Source organism: Megascapheus bottae, chromosome 5 (assembly GCF_031878675.1).
Source record: "Megascapheus bottae isolate mThoBot1 chromosome 5, mThoBot2.hap1, whole genome shotgun sequence".
Taxonomy (NCBI): Eukaryota; Metazoa; Chordata; class Mammalia; order Rodentia; family Geomyidae; genus Megascapheus; species Megascapheus bottae.
This window is the reverse complement of record NC_143513.1, coordinates 85,138,257-85,157,907: the sequence shown is the minus strand read 5'-3', so window position 1 is coordinate 85,157,907 and position 19,651 is coordinate 85,138,257. Positions and strand designations below refer to the sequence as shown.

The 19,651-nt window shown below is 48.2% G+C and overlaps 2 protein-coding genes across 6 annotated transcripts in view; one reads left to right on the top strand and one right to left on the bottom strand.

Annotated features, from left to right (window-relative positions):
• Nucleotides 1-9,713, bottom strand: part of Dync2i1 (dynein 2 intermediate chain 1) — a 77,733-nt gene extending 68,020 nt beyond the window's left edge. Inside the window, exons 1-4 of one of the 4 annotated variants that reach the window (XM_090333619.1) lie at nucleotides 9,559-9,592; nucleotides 3,989-4,034; nucleotides 2,341-2,394; nucleotides 1,229-1,649 (exon numbers count right to left, since the gene is read on the bottom strand). In XM_090333619.1, coding sequence (XP_090189745.1) covers nucleotides 1,229-1,580 — 352 coding nt within the window. In that variant the 5' untranslated portion in view covers nucleotides 1,581-1,649; nucleotides 2,341-2,394; nucleotides 3,989-4,034; nucleotides 9,559-9,592. Of the gene's footprint in view, nucleotides 1-1,228; nucleotides 1,650-2,340; nucleotides 2,395-3,988; nucleotides 4,035-8,897; nucleotides 8,917-9,558 lie in introns of those variants that run through there. The other 3 variants (XM_090333617.1, XM_090333618.1, XM_090333620.1) reach the window with 3 other exon arrangements.
• A 4,715-nt stretch (nucleotides 9,714-14,428) lies between these two features.
• Esyt2 (extended synaptotagmin 2) overlaps nucleotides 14,429-19,651 on the top strand; it is an 89,901-nt gene continuing 84,678 nt past the window's right edge. The window contains exon 1 of one of the 2 annotated variants that reach the window (XM_090333615.1): nucleotides 14,429-14,789. In XM_090333615.1, the coding sequence (XP_090189741.1) occupies nucleotides 14,460-14,789 (330 nt within the window). In that variant the 5' untranslated portion in view covers nucleotides 14,429-14,459. The remainder of the gene's footprint in view (nucleotides 14,790-19,651) is intronic. The other variant, XM_090333614.1, reaches the window with a different exon arrangement.

The window sequence follows — 19,651 nt, the reverse complement described above, 5'->3', positions numbered from 1 at the left end:
CTTTATAAAGAGTATTGTTTATATTTAGCTATGAGGAACTAAGATTTGTTGAGATAATAAATGTGAAAGACATTACAATATTAAAACTCGAGTAAATACTGACAAAGTTGGTCCTTCTTTGATTAAGAAGATAGCCAGGGGGCGGGAACAAGATGATTGGGATGGGGTAGGAGGAGGGAAAGGGAGACAAAAACATGAGAAGGGGTATCAATGTGCAAGAAGTAATGCTCCTACTACCTGACAAATGTAACAGAAATCCCTCTATACCTCTATACATTACTCTGACCTAAAAATAAAAAATTTAAAAAGAAATAAAAAGAAAATAGCCTGGCCAAGTGCTGGTGGCTTACCCCTGTAATTCTAGCTACTCAGGAGGCTGAGATCTGATGATTGTGTTTCAAAGCCACCCCAGCATGGAAACAAAGTCACTAAGAATCTTATCTCCAATTAACCTCTAGAAAATTGGAAGCTGTGTTGTGGCTCAAGTGGTAGGGCAGCAGCCTTGAGCTGAAGAGCTCAGGGACAGCACCAAGGTCCAGAGTTCAAGTCCCACCCTCCCCCCCCCCAAAAAAAGACTAAAGCCTAGCACTGGTGGCTTATGCCTGTAATCCTACCTACTCAGGAAGCTGAGATTTAAGGATCATGGTTGCCCTGGCAGGAAAATCTGTGAGATTCTTATCTTCAATTAACTACCAGAAAACCACAAATGGAGCTGTGGTTCAAAGTGGCAGAGCACTAGCTTTGACAACAGAAACTCATAGACAGTGCTCAGGTTCTGAGTTCAAATCTCACATTGAACAACAACAAAAATGCATATACATATATGTATCTATCTATATGTATATGTATATCTATCTATCTATCTAATTCAGCTAACATACACATGATGGGGGAGAAGAGAGGAAAAAGAAGAGAGAGGGAAGAGGAGAAAGGAATGAGAGGGGAGAGGGAAGGAAAGAGAAGAGAGAGAGGAGAAAGGAATGAGAGGGGAGAGGAAAGGAAAGAGAAGAGAGGGGAGAGGAGAAAGGAATGAGGGGAGAGGGGGAGAACAGGGATAAGGGCATGTACCAAAGCCTTCAAAAATACTTTAAGAGAAAATTAAATGATGAAAAATGCCCAAAGAGAAAATTAAATGATGAAATATGCCCTAAATAATAAGCATCTAAAAGAAGTACAGCTAACAAAATTCTGTGACCAGTCCAGTGAGTTCAAGTAAGTCAGGAATCACCTGAACGGATCTTCTTCTCTGCTCTGTCCAGAATCTGTCGGTCCCGCACCTCCCGGATCAGGATGTTGTGGTAAGCAGTGGTCTGCCTGACCTCTTCTTTTCTAGGCCTTCGCTCCTTCTCTTTTTCTCTGTCCTTTCCCCTGCTGTAAGACTTCTCTGCATCTTGTTCTCGATGTTTCTCTTTCAACTTTTCTTTCTCCCGGTCCTTTGTGTCTTTTCTCTTTTCCCTGTATTTCTCTGCATAAGGATTCTCCCTAGAGATATAAAGGTCTCTCTCAACAGTCCTTTCTCTGTGCCTCGCCTCTCGGTCTGGGTCCCTGTACTTATGCTCTTTGTATTCGAGGAAGTCCATTTCTGAATCCTTGTGCAGCTTCTTTTCTCTGTGTTTCTTATCTTCCTTTGGACTACCTGATTGTACAGCCTGAAACAACAGAAAGAAGCTCTTCCTTGATCAGGAAACTTTACTAACCCCAACTAACTTTACTATCTAGAAAACCATACTCATCTGAAAGATATTTAAAAAGACACTGGCTGCAAGACATGAGTGGGTGGGCAGGGTGAATACTGTTACAGTACTAAAGCAGAGTTACATTTAGAATGCTTGTAACTGCTGACTGGCTCCCATGTACCAGAGAAATTCATGTTTATTTGGGAAACAAATCTAAATAAATATATGAGACCAGGAAGGGCTGGGGATGCAGACCAGTAGACAAAAATTAAATACCACCTAGTAGAGAAAGGATAATGAAGCTGTATTTTAAAGAGGATGAGGCATAAACCACCCCTGGTGATATATAAAGCAAGGATCTTTCTTACAAAATTCTCATCTCAATCCCACATTCCTCCCATACCCCCCTGCTGCAGCTCACTGGAACTGAGAACCATGTGCCTAGAGGCACAGCAACACCCACCCTGCAGCAGGGCCTGCAGAGCCAGGACCAGCACTGGCTACCAGGCTGAATAACCCAGCTGGATAATTAGAGCTGTGTCCACCACGGCTCCAAGGATTTTAACCTCATGGCTTCATCATCTGTGAGTCCAAGATGCCTTTGAATGAGCCCAGTGGAACCAGAGGTATCCTACACAGCCCCAACTTCATCAAAAATCATTACCCAAAGGTGTTTTCTGAGATCCTCTGCCTTCCAAGTATCATCTTTAGTTCTTCTCTAAAAAGAAAAACAAAAAGTTAAAATAGTTAAAGCTTAAAATACAAACATCTGTATCCTCTAGTGTGCTTCTTTTCATTACACTCTTTAAATCAACAATAATCGGGCCAGGAACTTGGCCTAGTGGTTAAAGTGCTTGCCTAGCATGCACGAAGACCCGGGTTCGATTCCTTGGTACCACATATATAGAAAAAGCTGGGAGTGGTGCTGAGGCTCAAGTGGTAGAGTTCTAGCCTTGAGAAAGTCCAATGATAGTGCTCAGGCCCTGAGCTCAAGCCCAGGACTGGCAGAAAAAAAAAAAAAGAAAAAAAATCAACAATAATCAATTTTTGATATGTTAGAACATAACTGCTTATCTACTCAAAGGTGGCAGAAATCACCTGGGAGACCAGTGTACAATAGACTCTATACTATACAGGGGTATAGCAGCACACACCTGTTATCCCAGCATATGGGAAACTAAGAGAGGAGGATCTCTAGTTTGAGGCTAGGTAGAAAGATGATAATCCCAAATAAAAAAAAGATTATAGAAATATGGTATTTTAAAATGTAGCCACTAACCTAAAATTACCCTAACTACTTCAAAAATTATTCAGAGGCCAGGAGCACAGACTAATGGTAAAGCACTTGCCTAGAAGCCTTGGGTTGGATTCCTTGGTATTCTATAACTCAGAAAAAGCTGGAAATGATGCTGTGGCTCAAGTGGCAGAGTAGTGCTATCCTTGAGCGAAACGTGTCCAAGGATAGTTCCCAGACCCTGAGTTCAAGCCCCAGGACTTGCAAAAAAAATTATTCAATATTGCAAAAATAAAAGAGATAACATGCTGGCCACCAACTTACAGGCCCCAAACAGCTGCTCTGACTCCATGTCTGGACTGACCTGTCAGTGCTCTACTACCCCACCAGACAAGGTCAGCCACCGGTTCTAAGTGTCACTTCAAATTCACTCTTCCTGTCCACTCCTCTGCCCTAACTCCAGTCTCGAGCCCATCAGTCACAGCCACAAAGCCATGTTTGACCTGTGTCCATGGCACACAGGGTAACAGCACTTGTGCAAGTCACAGCACTTTTTCTGGTAGACCCAGCAACAGGTAAGGTATTCACAATGGCATCACCCTACTTCCAAAGGACACCAGCAAAAGTCCTCACAACTAGAGACTGGAGTAAGACACTGTGTCCTACTTGCCATAACCAGCCTAGGTGCCCTTTGATGGACAAATGGATCAAGAAAATGTGTTGGGGCTGGGAGTTTGGCCTAGTGGTAGAGTGCTTGCCTAGCATGCACGAAGACCCAGGTTTGATTCCTTGGTACCACATGCATAGAAAAAACTGGAAGTGATGCTATGGCTCAACTAGCAGAGCTATAGCCTTGAGAAATCCCAAGGACAGTGCTCAGGCCCTGAGTTCAAGTCATAGTACTGGAAAAGAAACAAAGAAAAAAAGAAAGAAAGAAAGAGCAAAAAAGCAGTATGTATACACACACACACACACACACACATATATACACATACACACATATGCATATATATACATAAACATATATGTATATACATACACATAAAAATACACACACACAATGTAATTTTTTACTTACCTATTAGGAAGAATGATATTATATCGTTTGCAAAGAATAAATGGACCTGGGGAAAAAATTATGCTAAGTCAAGGCAGGCCCAGAGAGACAGAAGATGCACGTTTTCTCTCTTATGTGGAAATCTGACAGCACTGAGTCTATTCTACATAGAAGAAATGGGCCTCAGATGGATTCCTTTAGAGATCTGGCTAACAGATTAAAAATGGGAGGAGGGCTGCCATTTGGGAGCCTGTGAAGGCCTGCTGAGAACAGGACCTCTAACAGGTAGAGCTGGCTGGATTTGCTGGCTATATGCTGGGTCCAGGAACCACAGGGACCACATAGCTCTACTGAAAACTGAAAGTGTTTATGCCTGAGGCAAGATAGAATTCTACTTGGGCAAGAAACATGCTTATATAAACAGAGCAGAAAAACAACACAGTGACTCCTGGTGGCAAACAGAACAAAATCAGAGCAAGGGGCAAGGTAATTCATGCTCCTGGAAACAGCAGCAAGGCTTGTGCCAAATTCTGATGCAACCATCCTGCCAAGGCAACTGGAAACAAAAGAAAAATAAAGAGAACTGTACTCTTGTTTAAAAGAAAATGTAGCCAAGTGCTGGTGGCTCACGCCTGTAATCCTAGCTACTCAGGAGGCTGAAATCTGAGGATCACAGTTTAAAGCCAGCCTGGGCACGGAAGTTCCTGAGACTCTTATTTCCAATTAACCATTAAAAATCCAGAAGTGGCACTGTGGTTCAAGTGGTAGAGCACTAGCTTTGAGCTGAAGAGCTCAGGAACAATGCCCAGGGCCAAGAAGACCGAAGTATCAGAAAAATGAAGGACATTAAATTGGTAAAAACGTATTTTACTCATTATCTAGGACACCAAAGAAAAAAGCTGATCCACTTCTAGTTGTACAAAGGTGACATATTTAAAAGGAGAATGGGGGAATCTCAAGGGGAAAAAAAAAGCTGAAAGTATAAAAACAAGCACTGGGCACAGTGGCTCATGCCTATAATCTTAGCTACTCAGGAGGCTGAGATATGAAGATTGAGGTTCAAAGCCAGCCCAGCCACTAAAGACTGTGAGACTCTTATCTCCAGTTAATTACAACAAAATCAGAAGTGGCACAATGGCTCAAGGAGTAGGGCAGTAGCCTTGAGCTGAAGAGCTCAGGGACAGCATCCAGGCCCAGAGTTCAAGGCTTAGGACCAACCGACAAAAAACAACAACAAAAAACAGTCAGGCCAGCTATATCTATTAACTAAATAATTACCTAAGTTAGGATTCCACCATCCCTAGAATGGAGGCAGAGGTCTTTCCTCCTGAAGAGCACATTCCAAAGGCATGGCCCTCAGGCCCTTAACAGAGAGGCTCTAGACCTGCAGGCTCTACAAAGACTTCTCAAAGGAAGAGAGAAGTATTCACTTAATGCTGGTTTATTTGTTCCACCAAAGGGAAGTCAGAGGTCTATGTTCAGGTGAGGATCTCTGAACTCTGAGCTTTTCCAAACTGGAGCACACGGGAAACCTAGGTTGTCGTAGGGACTCATCCTTTGTCTGACACAGCCATGATAAGGTTTGGTCAAGGCTCTTGGCAGAGTCTTGGATGAAGGGTACATACCAAGTGTCTCAGAGAGGAGCTGGACAAGTGGACTAGTGAAGAATAACCTTTGGAAAGCCATGTTCATTTGAAAACATTCTGCATTTTAAAACCATAAGGTCTGGGAACAGTAGAGTGCTTCCCTAGCATGCATGAAGCTCTGGGCTCGATTCCTCAGTACCACATACACAGAAAAAGCCAGAAGTGGTGCTGTGGCTCAAGTGGTAGAACCCTAGCCTTGAACAAAAAGTGTTCAAGGACAGTGCCCAGGTTCTGAGTTCAAGCCCCAGGACTGACAAAAAAAAAACAAAAAAACACCACGAAGTGGTACTGCATTGTACCTAAGTAATTACTCATTCATATTTCATATCAAAATAAAAAGGATACAAATTTATTTTATTCTAAGAATAACCAAAATATACTAAAATAGACTTATAAGTTATGATTAATAAATTTCTACTTTTAAAATGTCCAATCAACTGTTGAGCATTGGTGCTCATGCCCACACCCTAGCTACATAGGGAATTCAAGTCTAGAAGATAAAGGTTTGAAGTCAGCCAGGGTAATGAGTTCACAAGTCTCCCTCTGCAAACTAACTAGCAGAAAAGCAGAGTTTGGAGTGTGACTCACATAGTATATTGCCAACAAAGCAAGTAAACTGAGAAAAGAGGAGGCTTTGAGTTCTAACCCTGGTTCCATCAAAAGGAAAAAAAAAACATCCATTATATATGTATCAAGGGCTGGAGGTTCAACTCGGTGTTCTAGCACTTGCCTAGAATGTGCAAGAAACAGAGTTCCAACCCAGCACTGAAAAGTAAATGTATGTATGTATGTATGTATGTATGTATGTATGTATATATGTAAAACCCAAAAGGGGATGAATGGAAAAAGATTCCAATAAATTGCTATATACATTCAGAGGACCAAAAAAACCATAAAGCTTTCTAGAGAGAAAGAAAATGGTACTTGCAAAGATATCTAATCACACAAATAAAGTGACTAATAAATTTTGCAGAAAATTATTTTATCCTAGCCAAACTCCTAAACAAGTCTTTCAATATAATGTATTCTTAGAGCACACAGTCTCCTTCCTACCTATCCTTGAAAAGGAAGAAAGATTCACTAAAGACGAGGACACTGGACCCAATCCTGGCCCTATCCAATGTATACAGAAAAGGAATTTCCAGAAAACAGCCCCAATTAGGACAGAAAGTCAGCAAGCTTAGGAAGAATTTTTCTTCTGAGTTCTATCTTATAGATCAGACTTCAATTGTTTTAAGAGTATAGACATAAGACTCCAAATGTTATCAGAATATAACTAAGTAGCAGAGTACTTGCCTAGCACATGCAAAGCCTTGGGTTTGATCCCTAGTATCAAAATAAGAATATAACAGTTAAGGCCAAGAATAAGCAGATACCACAGAGTGAGGTCCTCTCAGGGTCTGAGAGTCACTGGAGTACCACAACTACCATAAAGTCCTGAAGAGAACAATAGTTCCCGGTGTGGCACCAGAGGCAGGAGTTTCAGAGCACTCCATACTCAGGGGAGCTAGAGGTGAAGAGGAGAGTCCTCGTGGTGCCCACCTGTGTGCTGGGCCAGCCTGGAGCTAACACTGAAGTCTTAGCTTTCAGTCTAGTAAGCTGTTTCACCAAAAGTATCTCTTGTTTACTTAGACAAATACAGCCCTGGCATTCTTTCATGTGGCCCTGTAGTTTCCTCTAGAAGCCCTGGCCCTAGGTTTTGTCCTAGTTCTGCTACTGAAGCAGATCTTACAAGGAACTGTCAGGGTCACCACAGTGGGGAGAAAAAAGCAATCCCTCTAATGGGAACAGCAGGTGACTAGAGAGCTTCTGGGCTGACATGAAGGCTACAGGGAAAATGAAGCTTCAGCAGCTTTCTTTTCTGGATAGTGATCTCTTTCCTGGCACTAAACTCAATGTTCAAGAGGCCAGCCATGGGCTGGGAGTTTGGCCTAGTGGTAGAGTACTTGCCTACCATGCACAAAGACCTGGATTTGATTCCATGGTACCAGACACATAGAAAAGTCAGAACTGGTGCTGTGGCTCAAGTCGTAGAGCTGTAGCCTTGAGAAAGCCCAAGGACAGTGCTCAGGCTTTGAGTTCAAGCCCCACCCCCCAAAAAAAAGAGGCTAGCCAAGGGGCTGGAGCTAAGAGCTCCATAGAAATCTTTGTATAACTTTGTTATTACACAAGGATATTGGACTATGAGCTGTTGCTGGCTTTTGGGTCACCATCTCACACATCTTACCTCTACACACTGGATAGATGCAGCTCTAGCAGCAGCTAGGCATCTGAACCAGCTGGCTCCATCAATGCTGGGAGGGCATGACAGCCTGAACCTTCCTCTACATCACCTTCCTGGAAACTGCCCCAGGAGCTGGCCACTTTTTTTTTTGCCAGCCCTGGGGCTTGAACTCTGGGCCTGAACACATATCCTTGGGCTTTCTCAAGGGTAGAGTTCTACCACTTGAGCCACAGCACCACTTCTGGCTTTTTTCTATGCATGTGGTACCAAGGAATCCAACCCGAGTCTTCGTGCATGCTAGGCAGGCACTGGACCACTCGGCCACACTCCAGGCCACTTCTAAGCAGAGGATCCACAAGATCATTCTGCTCCTTCAGGCTTCGCCATGCTCACTAGCCTCTTCCTTGCCCAAATCTAGGTGCAGGAGAGGTTGACTGTTAAGGTTCCCTGCTCTCCCCAGCTCAGCATGTAGGAAACAGGAGTGAATGACAAAAGGAGGTGCTGAGGAATTTTCTGGGATTCAGTATTTGAGATGATGGCAAATGAGAAGAAAGAGAATAGAGAAGAGGATGTTCCAGGACCCAGGGACAGGAGATGGCCAAGTTACCCAACACGTGATAGGGTGACATTAGGATCAACGGCAGCTTCTGACTGCCAGGCTGAGCACACAATAAGCCTAGGCACAAGCTGGCAATGAGGCTGGAAGCAAGCAGACAAATGACGTGGGGAAGGCATGGGGAAGACTGAGGTCCTATTGGTTCTAGCCCATTCCAGACCTCCCTACTTCTCGTCTCCACTGATCTCTACCCTGCACTCCCCTCATCCAAGGGCGGCTCTCTGAAAGTCTGGATGCATTCTCTGGCCTAAGGCCTGTCCAGTCATTTCTTGACTCTGCTCCTCTTCCTCATCCCCTCTCCCGTCTGGAATTACAGGCATGTGACACCCCCAGACCGCTTCGCACCTCTGCGGATGAATGCCAACAGTCCCCGCAAACACTCAAAGGCAATGCTACTTTGCTAAGTTTATGAAATGTTCGAAGACGAACACATCCTGGAGGTACCTGAAACTCGGGCGCCTCGCCTCAGTTTCCCTTCCTGTCTCAATGTGAAAGAAGGCTCTTCTGCAAACCTACACCCGAAGCTGAGGGCTGGAGGGGCGGGAGGAGGTCGGGAGGGGGGCCCAGCGGGGCGGAAGGGGGACGGGAGGGGGGCCCAGCGGGACGGGAGAGGGTCGGGAGGGGGGCCCAGCGGGGCGGGAGGGGGACGGGAGGGGGGCCCACCGGGGCGGGAGGGGGACGGGAGGGGGGCCCAGAGGGGCGGGATCGGGAGGGGGGCCCACCGGGGCGGGAGGGGGACGGGAGGGGGGCCCAGCGGGGCGGGATCGGGAGGGGGGCCCACCGGGGCGGGAGGGGGACGGGAGGGGGGCCCAGCGGGGCGGGATCCGGAGGGGGGCCCAGCGGGGCGGGTCCCAGGTCCCAGCCCACCTCCGCAGCCCGCGGGCCCGCCCACGGATCCAGCTCCGCGCGGCGGAGGCCCGGGGTTCCCGCCCACGACAGCGGACCGTGGCGGCCGGGAGGCGGGCTGTTTCCGGCGCCGCGGGCCGGCTCTGCAGGCTGCGCCCGCGCCGGCCGCCGAGTCCCGCTACGCCGCCCCAGGAGCGCGGCGCCCGGGCCGGCCCCGGGGCGCGCCCTCCCGTCTCCACCGGACCCCGCGCGCACCGACCTTCCCGGGTTCCATCGCTCCTCCGAGGCGCAGGCGGCCGCGGTCTCCGCGGTCCGGGCCCGCCCGCTCGTCCCGCCCGCTCGTCCCGCCAGCCCCGGCCCGGGCCTCGGCCGCTCTTAGGGGCGGGCGTCCCCTTCTCCTAGCAACCGGCAGGCAGAAGCAGTGGACGGCCGCGTGGCCGCTGCCCGTCATGCTCCGCGGCCCGGCCCCGACGCCTGCGCTGTGCGCAGCCTCCGCAGGCCAGAGCAGCGGAGGGCCGAGGCCCCCCCCCCCCCCCCCCGCCCTCCCGGTGGGCTGGGCGGCGAGCCGCGCCCTCCAGGCCGGAGCGGCGGCTGGTCGCTCCGCTGAGGTGGGGTTTCCGGGGCCGGGGCCTGACGTCCACCTCTGGCCCGCCCGCAGGTTGCGCTCGGAGGAGGAGGAGGAGATTCGTGTTGGAAGGAGGCTGGGGCCGGGCGCCCCGCAGCCCCGCCGCTGCCCTCGGGGCGCCGCCCGCCAGGCGACCCCGGCTGTGGGCCGCGGCGGGGGTGGTGGGCCTGGGCGGGGCGGGCGGTGGGACCGCCCGGCCCCTGCCCTTCTCGCGGTCCTTCCCGCCGCCCGTCGGAGGACGGCTCCGCAAAGTCCTTCACCCCAGGTTGGCCTCGAAATGCCCACGGGAAACTTGAGCCGTGGCGACGCGCGGGCCTGCTCAGCGCTTGACAACAAAGCGAATCCGCCGTTTTAGCGGCTGTTCTGCCCGGCTTTAGGGTGTCGACGCCTTAGGGTACCAACACTGAGCTCTGGTACGGGGTGCGTGGTGGGTGAACGTTAACATCTGAGTTTCTGAAGCCATGGGCTTTCTGCAGGAGGGAAATGTGCACGCGCTAGTTTAAGTGGCATGCAGTTATAGATTAGAACTTATGAGTCTACGTGTTCTATACACAGATCCACTAACAGAGCTGGGCTGCTCATATACATAGTGTTGTTATTACTGTCAGTCACGGGCTTGAACTCTGGACCTGGCCACTGTCCCCAAGCTCTTCAGCCCTAGGCTTTTACTCTACTACTTGAGCCACAGAGCCACTTCTGATTTTCTGGTGGTTCACTGGAGATAAGAGTCTCACAGACTTCTGGACTCTACTGCCCGGGCTAGCTTTGAACCGTGATCCTCAGGTCTTAGCTAAGATTACAGACGTGAGCCCCCGGTGCCTGACTAGCTGTTCATGTTTTTATGTGGCCTATTACCATCTTTATTTCCACACTTTGGCACATTAAAAATAAAAGGATGGATATTGTGGGTGATGTCTGGTATTTAGTAACTCTACCACACAAGGCACCAAAGTGGTAACTGACAGTTTACCTAATTCTATTAGTCTTGTGTTTCTCATATATAGATATAAGTGATAATTAGCTTGCCTAGGATCCCTGGGTGAAGCAATAGCTTATCTCCTAAGCACTATATACATCAGCTGAGAAAACAGCCCAAATTGGAAAGCATCACATTCTATTGAATGTGAGATTGAATGTCACTACCTACACTATTAGTTATATGTGCTGTAGGAATGAGAGCCCCTCTCCCTCACCTGCAACCACAAACTCCAGTAAGACTCAACAAAAAGTGTTTGGAATGAGATCTCCAATAAGAGGAAGAGAGCTCCACTTTCCCATAGAACTCATCAGCTCTTGAGTTCTTGCCTGGCATGCATGAAGCCCTGGTTCCATTCCTCAGTACCACAAACATAGAAAAGCCGGAAGTGGTGCTGTGGTTCAAGTGGTAGATCACTAGCCTTGAGAAAGCTCCAGGTCAGTGCCCAGGCCCTGAGCTAAACATCAGCTATCAAAATAAAAAAAAAATTTAAAGCATTTCACAGAAAACTCACAAAGTAATAAGGAAAATTAGCAAAACAGAAAAAAAGGGGTGAGAAGAGCCATCCCCCTCAGACAAGAAAGGAGAGCCAGGAGCTTGTAAAGTATGTCCTTGGCACAGATGTGTTTATACCCTTCAGACTAAGCTAGGAATCCAGCTTAACCTTTCCTAGATATGTGGTCAGGGCACCTGATAACTTTTTTTTTCATTTTTAAAAATTATTTTAAATGTGAGGCAAGAGAAGTTACCATTATATAATACTTGATAACATTTAATAATTTTGCAATGTTCCCAAGAATGGAGAGAATGGATTTAGGGTAGGCATGTTGTTATCAAAAACATAGAGACAATGAGTGTAATCTTTATGAGTATTCCTTTCTCCTCCAAGAATTAAATTCTATGCTGAGACTAAATTGCTCATTTAGGGAGATGGAATCTCAGCATCTAAAGAAAGAAAGGATAATGGGAGGCATGCAAGCCCATGTGCTCTTTTCTCCTCTAGTGATTTTCAACTTCAGTTTCCAGAATCTAGGTCAAAATTTTGAATTAGTTTTGTTTTCCTCATCACCTCCCTTGTTGTCTAGCTAGCATCAAGACTTCCACTTATCTTCTAACTGTAAATATATTTCATTCTTCTCACTCCAGTCCTACCAACCCATGATCCACTGAAGAAAAAGCTATCTGAAAGGTAAATCACGTCATTGTGACACTATTTTATAATCAAACAGAATAACTGGAAATGTACCATAATTACAGAACTTTGTGAATGGAAAACATTAGCAGACAATGCAAAGCTCCCTTAGATTTAGCAGTTCTGAGATAGTGAATGCCAGAGGCAGATGAGCTGGGCTTGCAAAGCCAAAAGCTTATAGATCCTTGTGCCTAGAAATGTTGACGGGTCTAGGCTTTCAAATCCAGAGACTTACTAATTCAGGTTCTCAAAGCCACGAGTGCTAGAAACCCATCATCACCCATCATCTCTCAGAGTTTGAGGTGGCATGGCTCTCAGCTCTTAACTTCTCTTATGACTCAGAAGCTCTGGAGCTCCCCAATCCCCTGGAGCTTCCAGTCATCTCAGCTGTTCAAAATCTCATCTTCTGCCTTCCACTCCCAGGTCTCTGCAGTTTCTGCCCCAGGCTTCCTGAACTCTTCAGCCTCTTCTTTCTCTTTTCTTCCTTTCTCAGTCATGGGTCTTGAAATCTGGGCTTGGGCACTTCAGCTGAAGGCTAACACTCTATTGCTTGAGCCACAGCACCACTTCTGGTTTTCTGGTGGTTAACTGAAGATAAGAAAGAGTCTCATGGACTTTCTGTGCCTGGGCAGGCTGTGAACCAGGATCCTCAGATCTCAGCCTCCTGAGTAGGATTGCCACTGGCGCCTGGTGTCTTTAGCCACTTTCCAGTTACCCCTGTATCTGCTGTGGTGGGCCCCACGATTTTGTCTGCTCTCCATGCAACCAGCAGAGTTTGCTCTACCCACGATAAAGACTACAAGTAGACAATGAAAGACCTTTTGGGAAGGGCTTTTACTGTAGCCTAATGTTGCAGCAGAAGGAAGTTGGTGCAAAAATGGAGACTGGACTTGAGGGGGAACATTATCTGTGGCTAGTTGGCACAGCTGCTCTCCGGTGCAAAGCAGAAGGCAGTTTTCTGTCTATCCGGGCAGCAGCAGGCTGGCGCCTTCTGTAGCTGTCACGGCCAGCTCCTGAAGGATATCATATATAGTATATATTTAAACAACCTGAACCAACATCAGGAAATTGATGTGGCCTTGGAGTGATGGTTGGGTGCGGCATAATTTCTAGAGTGAAACCAAAAAGCTAGGACAAGCTCAGCTCTGTGACTTGGATGAAACATCATCTGCAGCTTGATCTCAACAGGAGTTCAAGGCTGAGGTGACGTTTCCTGAGCAACCATGAAGTGTTTAGATGATAAGACAAGTGAAGGATTGACTGTGGCCACCTTGTTGACTTGGCCAGACTGAACATTGTAGTAATGTGGCAGCACGGTTCAGTCTCACAGGCTTTGGAACCATGGCCAAGAGGCATCCTGTCTCAACATAGGGACACCGACAATCTAGGAGCCCACGAGCTTCCACTGACAGCTCTGTGCACTCCTACTATTCGGGAGACTGAGGCAGGAGGATTGCAAGTTTAAGTCAGGCTGGAAAGAAAGTTCTTACAACAGCAACCTAACAGGAAACTTGAAACTAACATTCTTCTCCGGCAGAGGCCAGGGAAGAACATCTTGAAAGTTCAAAGGGCATTGCATTTGCTAGTCCAGTCCTTACTAGTGGGAGCCCCATTGCTGAAAATCCTTAGGAGTTTCGACCTCTTCGGACGTTCTCTACGAGTGGGCTTTAGGGAGAATGCGCAGTATCTGCTGCAGCTCCATTCGGTGGAAACGAGCAACTCTTTGCCCCTCTGGCTGGAAGCGATCCGGACGGCACGGGCGGTCCAGGGCCAGCGCCTGCAGCGCACGGGGAGGCGCCGCGCCGCCGGGCTCCACCGGCCCCGGTCGTCCTCCGGGGGGGCGCGGCGGGAGACCGCCCGCCGAGGCGCGGGGCGTCGGCCCGGAGTCTGGCGCCGGCGCGGGCGTGGCGGGACAACCTGGACGGTCTGCGCCGCCAGCAGGCCCGCCACACCCCAGCGGGCTCCGAGGAGGCCCGCGAGCGCCGGCGTGACGACGTCGCGGACGGCCGAACCCCCGCAGAGAGCCCGGGGCGGGGCCGGGCTGGGCGCTCAGCCTGGCTAGCCGAACCGCGGGAGCCGGGCGTGGAGGCGGGGCAAGGCCCTGCGCGATGACGTCATGGACCGCCCGCCCACTGGCGGCGGCTGCAGATGGATGGGGCGGGGCAGGCGTGGTGACGTAGGTAGTCGCCTGTTTCCCCGGGGCGGGGCGGGTCCCGCGCGCCGCCATGGCGTCACCGGCGGAGGGCGGGCGTGCAGGGGCGGTGCCGCCCGGCCCTCTCCGGGGCGCTGGCGCGCGAGTCCGAGCTGGCTGCCGCCTCGGGAGCGCGGCGCCCGCCTGGGTGCGAAGGCAGTGCTGCGCGGCTGGCCATGAGCGGCGCCGGGGACGGGGCTTCGGAGGCCGGCGCGGGCCGGGCCGGGGAGCGCCCGGCGCCCGAGCCCCCCGGCGGCACGCTGAGCGTGGACCTGCCGGGACTGCTGGCGCAGCTGGCGCGAAGCTTCGCGCTGCTGCTGCCGGTGTACGCGCTGGGCTACCTGGGGCTGAGCTTCAGCTGGGTGCTGCTGGCGCTGGGGCTGCTCGCCTGGTGCCGCCGCAGCCGCGGCCTGAAGGCCAGCCGCCTGTGCCGCGCGCTGGCGCTGCTGGAGGACGAGGAGCGCACGGTGCGCCTGGGGGTGCGCGCCTGCGACCTTCCGGCCTGGGTGAGTGTCGGTCCTCCCCGCGCGGGCGGCCCGGTCCCCGCCCGGGAGCCCGCCGGGCTCCGAGCGCGGAGGCCGCTCGTCTCGGTCTGAGCCGGGGGCCCTGGCTGGATCCCCCGCCGGCGGGTCAGCCCCACCCGGCCCACCTGTGGAAGTCAGGTCAGTTCCTGCCGCTGGCGGCCGCTTTCTGCGGTCCGCCGCCCGCCTGCCCCTCTAGGGGCGAAGGCGGCACGGGCTGGGCGAGGGCCGGCGTCGGGTGCCGTCGCCGTCGGGTGCCGTCGCCGTCGGGTGCCGTCGCCGTGGGCGCGCCCGCCCCCCGGCCGGGTCGGTGTTTTCGCCCGGCGAGGCCCCGGGTCACTCAGCCTCTGAAGGCGTCCTCCGGCGGTGTCCGCCCCGGCCGGCTCCGGCGGGGCGAGCTCCCCTCCGCGGCCGCGGCCCCGGCCCTTCCTCCCCGTCCCGGCGGGCCGGGCGGGCGTCCTGCGGGAGTCCGTGGACGGAGCCCCGTCCCAGCACTGACTTCTGCAAGTGCCCCGGCAGCCTGTGTTTTCTTTCTACCTGAAGCAGATGAGGAGCGTAGACATAGGTTTGCAGATGTTGGGGTAATTAGGGTTTTAACCTAACGGTTCCGGGTACCAGCTGTTTCACCACCATAGGACTTTTTGGGGGGGCAGCCCTGGGGCTTGACCCCAGGCCCGCATGCTGTCCTTCTTTTGCTCAAGGCCAGCGCTCCACCCCCGGAGCCGCAGCTCCACGTCTGGCCTTTTCTGTGTATGTGGTACCGAGAAATGGAATCCAGGGCTTCGTGCGTGCTAGGCACAGCCAATTCCCAGCCTCGACCTCACACAACCTTGTACACGTGGACGCAGTGTCCGCATGTTCACAGCGGGAAGGTTTGAAAGTTAACACTACAAGGTTGTAATACTGATTGATTTACGGCCATTCTGCACCAGTTTATAGAACACAGAGAATTGACTTTGTCATTTTTTTTCCTTACTCTAATTCTTTCTTAACAAGAATTGGTGTCACAGTTTCAGACTGCAGGAAATAGTGGTTATTTTAAGATAAATGATGTGCACGTTGGGCTTGATGTAAGCCACATGACTGTAGCAACAGTGAGTTTCAGAAGGGTAATTTTCTCTTAGTGAAGAAAAGAGCTAGAAGGATGTTCCCTATTTCGAGGTGTCAGAAACTAGGGAACGAAGACAGAAAATGTGACACAAATGAGCAACAACAAAAATTAGAAAGTAAGAGTACTCAAAGCCAGTAGTAGATAACAACACTTTGTGATAACAAATAGCAATTGGAGTAAAAATTATAATGGGAAAGGACTCGGGAATTTTAATATTCTGCCTAATGCTTGATGGCTAGGGACAATAATATTTTGGAGGGTCAAAATAACTTGTGTGATACAGCATTTAGCTCGTAGCAGGTAAAAACGAGAGTAGATTAAAAACTGGAAGTTAGAGTAACCAAGGTGAGCAAAACCAAAAACAGAAATGCATTTTGCGTTTAAAAAGTATTTTAAAGGGTTATCTTGTGCTTTTATTTACATTAAGATAAATGTTGCTAGAAAATATCTGAAGTCAGATTGTAGATAAAATTTCCAGAGCAACAATAATTAAGCTCGAGTTTTTAGGAAGAGGGTTGCACTGACTTTCAGAAATATGACTGGCTAGTATTAAACTAAGTTGTAAAAACATCTATAAAATATAGCTATTTTTTAAATTAAATAATTTATTAACATTGATTTTTACATCATATTTCAAATGACATGTTTAACAAACAAGTATTCAAGAAGGGAATCACTGGCACTTAGATTTTAGAACATAATCAAAATTAGGCTGAGGGTTTATATGTCATAGATACATAATGATCTACGTAATAAAACATTATGTCCATAGAGTCATAAGGTTTTATGACTATGTAGTTGTGTTTATATTTCCAGTACCATGTCCATAGCATTGGGTATGCAACTTTTGAGTCCTCACAAACATAGCTATTTTTACAGAAGAAATTAAATGCAATTGCTAAAATGATAAATAACTAATTTTTTTTAAGCATTCTACCATTGAGCTGCATTTCCAGCTCCCCATCCCTCAAAACTTTTTGTTACTATTTTGCTTTCCTGCCTCAGCCTGGAAAGTGATGATATTAAAATTGTGCCACCACATCCAACTGGTTTGTGGGGGTTGTTGAATATTAACTTGGTATTTTATTTTGCGCAAGTATATTTGTATGTGCTATGTGTTACGTGTGGAGGTGCACACCTGTAATCTCAGCTACCCAGGAAACAGCAAGTGGAGGAGGGCAGAGGTCCTGTTGGAAAAGTAGTCTAAAAACCAGTGGACTAAGGTATTGGCTCAAGTAGTGCTGTGTTTGCCTAGCAAACAAGAAGGTCTGAATTCAGTTCCCTAAACAACTCCTTGCCTTCGCTCCCCCCCACCAAAAAAGTATTTGTGCACTCTAAAGACTGCATAGGGGCTGAGAGTTTGGCCTAGTGATAGAGTGCTTGCCTGGCGTGTATGAAGATATGGGTTTAATTCCTCAGTACCACATACATAGGGGGAAAAAAAGCCAGAGGTGGGGCTGTGACTCAAGTGGTAGAGTTCTAGCCTTGAGAATGCCCACGCTGGGGTACTGTCTCTGAGCTCTTCAGCTCAAGGCTACTCCCTATCCCTTAAGCCACAGCACCACTTCTACTTTTCTAGTGGTTAATTGGAGATAAGCGCCTCAAGGTCTTTAGTGCCCGGACTTGCTTTGAACCTTGGTCCTCAGATCAGTAGCTAGGATTATCTAGAATGAATCACAGAGCTCAGGACAGCACTTCTGCTATGTAACTGGTTTATTAAAAAGAATAGGACTTGCATGGTCGAGAGTTTGGCCTAGCGGTAGAGTACTTGCCTAGCATGCACGAAGACCTGGGTTTGGTTCCTTGGTACCATATACATGGAAGTGGTTCTGTGGCTCAAGTGACAGAGCTCTAGCCTTGTGAAAAGTTCAGGGACAGTGTTCAGGCCCTGAGTTCAAGCTCCAGGACTGGCCAAAAAAAAAAAAAAAAATGAGACTTGGAAACAGCCAGGCAGAGAAATGCATAAGGAGGGTTATTGGACACAGTACCTCTGTGTGTGTACTCCTGTTCTGGTGAATATCTCCTGTGTTTACCCACCCAGATGCTCCTTGAGCCCTCAACTAATATAGGTTTTCTGTACTGGAAGCAAGATCAATTACAAAACTGGCTCTTGCTGATCAGCTGGACCTCAGTCCTTCCAGCCCTGGAAGTCAGAGATGAGGCTGGAAATTCCCACTCTGCAGCCCTGCCTTGGTCACTTCTGGTATTCAGTCCCTTGCCTATGACTTCCTGGGGCCTAGTTGTTAGCCGTCCAGAGATCCCAAGGGACTTAGCCCTACTTGAGGAACTGGAGACAAAGACCAAATGGTATATTTTTAAAAATTCTTTCATGGTAATCTTATGATCAAATCATTGGTTTTTGTAGGTAGTTATGCACACATAATGAACTCATTTTCTAGAAAGAAATTCAAGAAAAGCAAGAATTTAAGAAATATACAAACTTCTATAATTTTTTCCCCTTGATGTTTCTTGTCATTCGGTAATTTCAATTGAAAACAACAAATGGTAGAATAAATCATGTTTGGTCTCCCTGGATTATGACAGTAATACCAAAATTGTGGGTTTTAAAAAAAAGTGTTTCCACATTGACATCACAGTGTGGCAAACAGGAATGATTAGGACAGATGTACTGGAATCTTAATATCAAGCATTTATTTTTCAGGAAAAAATATCTTAGTGATTCACAAGTCTCTTCACTGTTTCTTCATTTTATACAGATAAAAGATTGAAAATAGGCTTTGGGGTACCAAATTTCTGACTTTATTCTCAAAGTTAATTCCTCAGGGTAATTGCTGACTGTATGAGAGAGTAAAGTTAAACCTTTCTGAGCCATATAAATCTACTGTTTGGGTCTTTTAATTTGAAACAGGTCTTGCTATGTAGCCTAGACTGTTTTGAAATTTGTGATCTTCTTGGACTTGCCTTCTGGGTGTTGAGATTATAGGCTTATGCCACTGTGCCTGGCTTAACCCTTTTTTGCATGTGTGCTAAGTAATGAGACTTGAACTCAGGTCCTTGGTTACTTTTTTGCTTCGGGGTGGCACTTTACCACTTCACCACCAAACCTTTCTTTGTTTCTTTCTTTTTTTTAGGTTGGTCCTGGGGCTTGAATTCTGGGCCTGGGCACTGTCCCTGAGCTCTTCAGCTCAAGGCCTAGTGCTCCAACCATTTGAGCCACAGCACCACTTCCAATTTTCTAGTTGTTCATTGGAGATAAGATTCTCATGGGAGTTTCTTGCCAGGTTGGCTTTGAACTGTGATCCTCAGCTCTCAGCCTCCTGAGAAGCTGTGATTACAGGCATGAGTCACTGGTACCCAGCTCACCAAACCTTTTTTAAATATAGAAACTTCAGGGGCCAAGAGTGTGGTCTAGTGGTAGAGTGCTTACCTAGCATACATGAAGCCCTTTGTCCTGCATACACAGACTGGCAAAACACAACAAAAACAAAAACAAGAAAAAAAAAACAAACAGAAATTTCGCTGTAAAACTTCAAATCTGATAGGACTTTTGAAGCTGTATAACAGTTTGGTATTTTCCTCACTGCTGTAATTCTTTTTTTTTTAATTCAAATTAAATACTATTATTCAAAAGGGCATGCTTATGTTTTGACCAGAAGAGTAAAAGTGCAATTGTAGTTCTGAATTAATTGTACATGTTTTATGTGGGAAAAATCTCACCTTTGGATATTCATCCTGGCTTTCCTTACATGCATTGCAACATAAAGCCATTTCAAAA